This window comes from Callorhinchus milii, unplaced genomic scaffold, assembly GCF_018977255.1.
Source record: "Callorhinchus milii isolate IMCB2004 unplaced genomic scaffold, IMCB_Cmil_1.0 Scaffold24, whole genome shotgun sequence".
NCBI classification, from domain to species: Eukaryota; Metazoa; Chordata; class Chondrichthyes; order Chimaeriformes; family Callorhinchidae; genus Callorhinchus; species Callorhinchus milii.
The window spans coordinates 2,750,203-2,759,558 of record NW_024704765.1 but is presented as its reverse complement, the minus strand read 5'-3'; the positions used below and the strand labels follow the sequence as shown (position 1 = coordinate 2,759,558).

The 9,356-nt window shown below is 40.0% G+C and overlaps 1 protein-coding gene across 4 annotated transcripts in view; it reads left to right on the top strand.

The window, feature by feature from the left end:
- Positions 1-1,363: 1,363 nt before the first annotated feature.
- nphp4 (nephronophthisis 4) overlaps positions 1,364-9,356 on the top strand; it is a 145,132-nt gene continuing 137,139 nt past the window's right edge. For all 4 annotated transcript variants that reach the window (XM_007897791.2, XM_007897790.2, XM_042343571.1 and 1 more), the window contains exon 1: positions 1,364-1,506. In XM_007897791.2, coding sequence (XP_007895982.2) covers positions 1,369-1,506 — 138 coding nt within the window. In that variant the 5' untranslated portion in view covers positions 1,364-1,368. The remainder of the gene's footprint in view (positions 1,507-9,356) is intronic.

Sequence of the window (9,356 nt, the reverse complement as noted above, 5' to 3'; positions counted from 1 at the left end):
CAGTGAGAACATAGGAGAAAGCTAACCTCAAGGTAATGAAGCCATGGTAAGGCTCCAGTGCTCAAATGGTTTAACGTTTATGATTTACTATATTCTCAAAGCATCTAATAATGTAATCAGGGTGGTTGCTGTTCTTAATATGATTGATTTATAATTAAAATGACAGTTCACAAGCAGCTAGTCGACATCCGCAGTTGCACAGCCTGCGGGTTTCTGCAGGTTGATGACATTTCTGCTGAATAGCTGAAGCTTACAAGTTGCAAGCTTTCAAAAACAAATAAATCTGCATCACAATGACTTGCTCTTTAGGAGTTCTTTCTGGGCATGCAGCAATATATTAGCAATCTGGTATAAAAATAGCTTCATCAGAATGACAGCAGGTAGGAAACAAAAATAATGCAATTTTTTTCCTTAACTACGCAAGCACTTACATTCTTGGCTCTGGTTCAAGTTGCGGACAGCAGCTGCTTCTTAGCCACCAACCCAACACCCATTGCAAAAGGACAATGGGAGATCCACCCGGACATTTTTTAAGTAAAAAATAATGAGCCAGTTTCTAAATGGTGAAAGTGGTTGAACTTGGTCTCCAATTTTATTGTTCTGTCCCCATTCTGTGGCTTGGTGAGCAACTGGCTGTTACCTTCTCCCCATCAGTGCTGTTCAATTGACTACTGAGAGGTGTTTGAAGATAGTCCAGCTTGATTTGCCTTCCAGCCTGATTACTTGCCTGATTGAATTTTGCTTTCTGCACTCCCTTTGGAGGCCTTTACTTGGACCAGCTCCTACTTCAAGAATCTAACCAAAGTCAGTGCCAATCTGAAGATTTTCAAGTTTCACAAGGAGAATTGTCGCACTAAGTGAGATTATAGTGGTAAATTTGATTCTTGATAACAAAGTTTGTTGAATGAATAAATCATTAAAAAAAAGTTTTCATGTATGATTGTTAACTTGTGTTGTATCAATTTTTATGGGATTGAAATTGGGGCAGAAAATTTGCTCCATAAATTTCCACACAAAATATCTGCAGATTTACAAATATTCTGTTCAGGTTTCCACTGACCCCGTTAGTAGTTTTTGTACAAATGTGTTCATATCCCACTGACCCATAGCTTAAAGCTGAGACTTAGGGTTATTTGAAATTTGAATTTACACTTGCAATTTGAATTTACACGTGCAAATTGCTGTTTAAAGGATGAAATTTACAAGTTAAGATTGGGAATAATTTAATATTTTCTTTTATGAATTTAGTTAAATCTGTTTAAAGGATAGTAGTGTAAAGGCAGAACTAACATTGAATCTGAGTTATATTAGTTATCTAGTATTTGTTCTCAGCTTTCTTTCTTTTCTGTGCAGACATTGGTGGAGGGGATGGTAGATGTCAATTATCAGCTGCGACTGAACCTCTTTGATACAAGCTACTCCCATTTCTTTGGCAGAACATTGAAGAGTTCTGCCCGACCCTTGAAGTCTGCCCCAGGCCAACCAGCCAAAGTGCTCTTCAATGAGGTGAGGAACCAATCTGTCAATATTCCTTTCACATTCACCAGTAATAACATTGTGGCTGCTTTAATCTGCTAAAATTGAAGTACATGTTGATACTAATAATAATAATCCTTGCATTTGATATTGTGCTTTTCATGTCGGGAGTACGTCCCAAAGCGCTTCACAGAACACACTGTAAAGTGAATTGACTGTACATTTGTGGGCGAACGCGGCAGCCAATTGCGCACAGCGATGTCCCACAAACAGTTGTAGATTGAAAATGACCAATTTATTATTGTTTTGTTTTGGAGGGATTATTATTAGGCTCTGTGTGGAGTAAGGAAACTTGCCCAAGGTTTCACCCTCTGCCTGGAATTGAACCCAGGTCTCTCACTTGCAAAGCGAGTGCTCTAACCACTGAGCTACAGGACTACAGGACTTGATGATGCAAGTTTAAAACCATGTTGTTCTGCTACGGTTGTTATTTTTTTTGTTGTTATTCAAAAATTGAGAAAATTGATCACCTTGAAAAATTGAAACTGCTTTTTTAAAAAAAATCTCACAATATTACAATACAATTTATATTTATGTTTTGCTCTATTTGTCAGCCAAGTGTCTGACACATGTGGAAATAAAGCACCATGCTTAACACTATCCAAACCAGACTGAGCGTTCCACTCATCCCACCCATACACAAACAGTCGTGGATTGAGTGACCAATTTTTTTTAAAGGAATTATTACACCCGGAAAAGCTATCCTCCAATCGACTAACAACCAGGTTCGTACTTACTGCTAGGTAAACAGAGGCAAGTGAAGTAAGGAAACGTTTCGCTCTGCTGGGAATCGAACCCAGGTCCTCTTCCTTGCGAGGCATGTGCTCTAATCACTGAGCTACAGGACTCCACAAACCGGAATGTGTGCTCTCTCCCCTGAGGAACACACCCCGCTCATCTCATTTCATACAGTATTGGTTGGCAAATTGAAGGCTTGGGGACTCCACACTCCACAGTATCAAATTCAAGGACCATTATGATGTATGTGGAGTCCTGTAGCTCAGTAGTTAGAGCACCCGCTTTGCAAGTGAGAGACCTAAGTTCAATTCCAGGCAGAGGGCGAAACCTTGGGCAAGTTTCCTTACTCCACACAGAGCCTAATAATAATCCCTCCAAAACCACAAACAATAATAAATGGGTCATTTTCAATCTACGACTGTTTGTGGGACATTGTTGCCGCGTTCGCCCACAAATATACAGTCAATTCACTTTACAGTGTGTTCTGTGAAGCGCTTTGGAACTTCCTCCCGACGTGAAAAGCGCTATAACAAATGCAAGGATTATTATTATTATTATGTAGTATGCAGTATGGCCTTACCAGACCACTGTGCTTGGGATTATAATAGATCACTATAGCAGTGCAGGGGGTAAAATCCAGAATCTGATAAATGATAGGAATGAGTACTTGATTATATGAAACTGTGGTGAGAAAGCTATAATTTATTTGATATATGTGTGTCATAAAGACAGCACTATATAAATTAGAATCAATGATGCATAAACTACATTTTCACTTATTATCTCATTATTGCTAACTTATTACTTGACCTTTATTTCAGTCAAACATAAAGAATGAGATTACGGCATTTTCATAATGCTCTGAAAGGTTGCTCAATTTGTTAATTATATTTGCTTTAACCATTTCATCACCTTTACAGTGTTATAGGATAGAATCTGATGAGGTTATCTGCAGGGAGAGTTGCACTACTACCCTTGCATACAGTAAACTTTTTGTATATGCAATTTCCTGAAATTTTTACATTACGTCATTAATTAATTGTTTAACCTTTGGGCAGTCTCATTCTGCAGTCATTCTCTGACATATAAGAATATAGCTTGCATAGACGGTATATCTGTGCGAGAATGCTGTGGTAACTTCTGTATTTGAGATCCTGGGTGAAGGATCTCTTTTCTTCATCCTCATCTCACTTCTTTTCCGTATCTACATACTCCCTCTTGGTGATGCCATTTGCAGACATGGGTAAACTTCCACATTTACTTCTCCTTCAGCTGCGACTCCAGGTCCACTGATGTTTTGTCATCAGATATCAAGGCTTGGATGAGGACATTCTTCTTCTGGGTATCTTTTTCTAACCTTTTCTGCTGCCCAGAGCATAACATTTATAAAATATTTCATTGCCCCTCCTCCGCACACATAATAATGATGAATAGGAGACCAACCTGTGGTTTGGATCCCTTTAAGCATTGAGATGGGTTTCCGCATGTGTCAGACTCCCGGCTGACCAACATTTTAAAATTAAAATGTTCATTATAAAGTAGCATTTCCTGAGTAATGGTAGACAAGGTACTGTAATGGGTGATGCTATTTTTGTGCATCTCACTAGGTTGTTAGGTCCCTCATAATGCTGATGTCCTGTGGTTACTGCAAGTGCACAACACTTCCAACTTCTGGTGCATATTGTCTGGCTTTCCATGCTAAACATGGTCACCTGGGTTGTCAGGTCACTGCAAATAAAACGTCATGTGTGTATGCACATTAAAGGAATATCAAACCAGAAGGTGGCCTTTTTTTAACGTGATTTCTGAGCTTATGGACCCGAATCATTGTGATATAACCTGTCCTGTATATTGTAGAAATTGTATTATTGCATTAGGAGAATATTGTATATTGTAGAAAAAATATTTAAAAGTGTACTTTTAAGAATGCTCAATAGTAGCAGCAGTTTTTTTTCTTAAAAGAAAATTGTGTGGAATAGTTTATCTTCTTACTGGCACGTGAGCCATTTTTCATTTGGGTTTGTGCTCTAGAGATGGAATTCCCATCTGTCTGTAAATACAAGGCTGATCCAGTGTAGTTGTCATTTCTAAACAAAGGTTGCAGTGTTTTCACTGTTATGTCCAACTCTGGCATTTGTACCTATCAATCACCAGTGGAAATGCTATAATTGCTGGCAAAAATAAATGGAAAGGTATTCGTAAGCACAAACATTTTAATGCATTAAAGCGATTCCAGAAGTTCCCAGCCTGGCTACATTATCCATGACCAGTTCCGCCTTTCCCAACCTTGTCAACTTTGCCCGGCTCCGCCACCGGTCTTTCACCGAAGGCTTCCTCATCCACATGTTCATCACATCCAGGCTCAACTATGCAAACTCCCTGCTTGTCGGCCTCCACAACTCCTCCCTCCACAGGCTGCAGATCATCCAGAACTCTGCAACCTGTGTCCTCTCCTGCACCAGGCTCTGTGACCTCCATGCTTGCCAGACTCCACTGGCTTCCCATCACACAGAGGATGTTTCAAGATCCTGGTCCTCACCTCCATAGGCTCGCTCCCCCCCCTACCTCTGCGACCTCCTAACCTCCTACCAACCTGACTGCTCCCTCCGCTCAGCGGGATCCAGCCTGCTTCATGTCCCCCGTGTTGCCCGCCCCACCATTGACTTGCGGGCCTTTAGTCACTCTTCTCCCACCCTCTGGAACTCCATCCCACACTCCCTCCGTCTCGCCACCTTCCTTCCCTCCGTCAAGATCCATCTCAAGACCCTCCTCTTCGACCATGCTTTCAGTCACCCTCCTACCCGCCCCTCCCTCCACCCCTCCTGATCCCAACCCCAGCTCGGGTGTGGGTCCCTAACTGTCCAGTGCCTTGGCACGTCCTCCTGACGTGAAAGGTGCTGTATAAATGTAATTTATTATTGTTGTTGGCCAACAGTCCTCTAGGTAATTGATCATTCACCTCCTGGCTGTTTGTGGGACATTATCAGGAAAAAGTCTACTCTGGGAGGAATTGACTGTGTGGAAACTAGTGATGTATCTGTGTTATAGTGTTAGCTACTTGGTAACGGATGTGTAAGTATACAGTATTTGTGTAACTGGATGCAATATATTTTAGAAAGAAGCCGGCAACTTGTGTTCAAAGTCATTTGTGATTGGTCATTGACCTGGAATTTTTCCCTTGAGATCTGTGGCTGTGCACAGGTTACCTGCTTTCTGTGTGCCCCAGATACATTAGTCTAGCAATTGAGCGTCTGAATTCTGGCTCCATCAAATATATAAAATTGACACGGCTTAATTCAATACGCACATCGAAACAAGAAGAAGCTGCATTCAAGACACCTCCAGCACCATACATCAATCAAGGGGGACTGTTTGTCTGAATATAGGACAGACAGAGCACATAATTGCAAGAAATTCAAGAAACATTATGTACATTATTGTGAGAGTAAACTGAATTCAGAACATGCTGTACCGGGGCCACTAATATATCACAGGATTGGTTGGAATTAAAATGTGCATAGGCATCTCAGGCTTAGGAACTTGTTACACAGAGGTTGTAACTTTGGCCAACCTTTGCAGTTAGTAACTGTCCATTTAAATTTGTTACCTTTTAGATTTACAATGATGTCCTACAAACTATTCCATGCTTTTAATAGATTGTCTCTTTGACTGTCTTATCTTGCAGGCAAAGGAGGAATAATGACAAGCCGTGTTCTCTCTTAAAAAAATACTGAAATTTTACTTGCTCGTGCACTGTTTGTGACACCATTTTGACTTTGGTCACTCAATCCATGGCTGTTTGTGGAACACTGCTGTGTGCAATTGGCTGCTCTGTTTCACCCACAAAATACAGGAGCTTCCAGACCCCTGTCTCAGTTCTGATGAATTCTCGTTGTGTGTTCCAAGGTGCAGACAGAGCTGTGCTAATTAATAGTTTTGGAAGGATCTTCAGTGACTCTTAACTACTCAGCCTCTCGCTGGGGAATCAAATTCCTGGTTTGCATGGCCATTCCAGACACCAAAGGAAACTTCCTGGCAACTGTTGGAGCACCTTATCCATCTGCATTACCGGGGTGACTGATATGTTGTTCTGTAAGGTTGGCAGGTTCATTCTTTTCACTGGGAAGTTTGACAATGTAATGTGCATGGTATATGCAAATTGGTAATTGTGTAAGAGGCTCTGTTTAAGTCACTGAAAGAGAGAGTGAGTGAATACCTGCGAGTGTTCTAGAGGGTAAAGCTATAAAATGTTGATGGATCTTAAATGTTTGCTTTGGGTGCTAGTCATAGGCAGCTGCAATTTTGTTTTGTGAAATATTTATTTTGTATTATAAACTGAGGAGCAAATTATTAATTTAATATAAAATGTCGTGTGCTTATTGATATTAAAATACTTAGTAGAATTGTGGGCCCAAATTACTAATCCTAATAATAAGAACAATCCTTGCATTTGATATAGCACCTTATCACGTCTTCGAGACGTCTCAAAGTGCTTCACAAAACATACTGTAAAGTGAATTGACTGTATATTTTGTGGGCAAAAGACGGTGGACAATTGCGCACAGCAGCGTTCCCAGAAACAGTCGTGAATTGATTGACCAATTATTATTTCTTTTTGAAAGGATTATTGGAAAGCGATCTGCCAGTCGACTAACAACTGGGTTTCTACTTACTGCTAGGTAAACTGAGGCCCGTGGAGTAAGGAAACTTGCCCAAGGTTTTGCTCTGCTTCGAAGTTAGTTAACTTAATATACAGTTAATATGCAGTGGACGAACGTATCTAATGTAGGCACGTCTTTAGCTTATTGCGATGTGTCAGAGCATTAGGCCTCCAGGAGCCAATGAATATCTTTAGCCTTCCTTATCACGTAATAATCTTTGCATTTGATAATAATCGTTGCACTTGATGGAGCATCTTCGTTGAGAATATACTCTGTTTAAGTATATTTTGTAAAGTATATTTTGTGGGTGAAACGCAGCAGCCAATTTCACACAGCAGTGTCTCACAAACTAATGTTTCTTATGAGAACAAGTAGATTGTACTATCGCTGTTTAAAACCACTTGAATATATGCTCTTTACAGCTGAGACTGGCCAAAGTATTCTAAATATTGATTGAATATAATTGGAACCATGAATACAGTTGTCAGATTGCACAGCAATGATGCTGGACTGCTACAGACTGAAAAAAAGGCGTAAAATTGTACTGTAAATATTAAGTACGTCTTGTGTTGTCAGTCAACGATTGAATGAGGGAAATAGAAATGTAAATAAATGAAAGAAATGGCTTAAAAATTTCGGAAGTTCTAATTTTTGGAAGGTACGCATAATTCTTACACTAAAATAATGTGTAATATTTACTCAAGCATGTTTTTTTTGGAAGATTCAATTAACACATTGCCGTACCATTTGAAGCTGTATTTTAAATGTTTTAAGCAGACTGAACTGCCTTGGCTATTGCTGCCAGTTTAATGTTTCCATTCATTCCAGTGGGATGAGCTACAGCTGCTTTTATGAAACTAAGAGCAGACGCTGAACTATCTTGTTTAAAAATCTAAATGACTTTGGGCTTAATTTAAACTCATTTAATGATGGTTTGATGAAACATAATTTGAGCATACTCATAAATCTAGTACTTTAGGGAGTGTTGCCATTTGGATCCATCTTAGAGCAAATTCTTAAAAATAATTAGGACTCAAATGCTTCAAAATTGTTTAAATGGGAATACCGATGATATCATAAGAGGTTTTTGAAAGCATTCCAGCGCTCACCAACTGACTTAACATGGCTATATGTCTTCACCAACTGACTTAACATGGCTACACATCTTATGAATGTGAATTGCATCACAATCTGTGGAGATGGATTCAGGAGCAACATCAAGCCTCAGAACTATAATGGGGTATTCTTAACATTACTGATCTGTGATTCTTTAAGAGCATAAAAACACTTTTTTTTTCTTGGCCTCGATAGAAAGATGTGAAGCTTTACTTCTGGCAATGTGAGCCTCCAGCAGTAGTTACCCAGTCATTAACCCAACGCTGCTTCAGCATAAAGAGTGTTATGTTGCTTTTTGTTCATTGCTTTGCTCTCTTCACATGAAAATTAATTCTTCATGAATAAACAACGAGTCATGGCAGGCTACGTCACCACAAGAGAAGCACTGCAGCTAAACCAGATCCTGACTTTACCTGATGTGTAAGATGGACAGTTTCCAGCAGATGTCATTGGATGATGGTCAGGATCTGGAACCCTGGTTGATTAGTTTTTCCTCCCGTTTTATCCAGCGGTGGAATTGACATCTCAAGGTGCTCATGTCCTTTCTCTTTTCAGTGCAACTTCAGGCACTACTGCATTTCTGATTCAGCATCCACATATCCTGTTAGGCCAACTGACTCATTATCCTCACATTTAAAGCCCTCCACGGTCTTGCCCTACCCTATTTTTGTGACCTTCTAAACCCTTATCAACCCACCCTTTCCCTCCACCCGGCTGTCACTTGCCTGTCCTCTGCCCATCCGTGCCCCATACTCTGGAACTCCATCCCAGAGTTCCCTTGCCTCCTTCAACGTCCGTCTCAAGACCTTTCTCTTTGACCTTGCCTTCGGTTATCTTCCCACCCCCTTGGCTCCACACCTCTTGAATCTAACCACCAACTCAGGTACAAACACTCAATTGTTCAGCACCTTGGGACGTTCTCTCGATGTGAAAGGCGCTATATAAATGTAAATTTGTTGTTGTTCAGGTGAGTGCCCATCAGTATCATCAGCAGTAACATGGTTCAAACAAAACACTCAGAAAATGAACTCAAGAAGAAGAAATGCTGAAATGCCTAAGCTGATCGTAATTCTTTGGAGCCAATTTTTAAAAAAAAAATGGTCCTGAAGTGAGTCTTGCTCTTTAATGTTTGTTGATCTGCCAGTAAAACAGGATTAAAGGCATTATAGCATATTGAAATAATGCTGTTTACTGTGTTTACAATACCGAACCATTTTAGAATAGATTAATGATCTTTGGGGAGAGTAGAGATTTGTTGGATTTGCATTAATTGGAATAGTGTTTGCTGAATTTATGTGGTGTAAA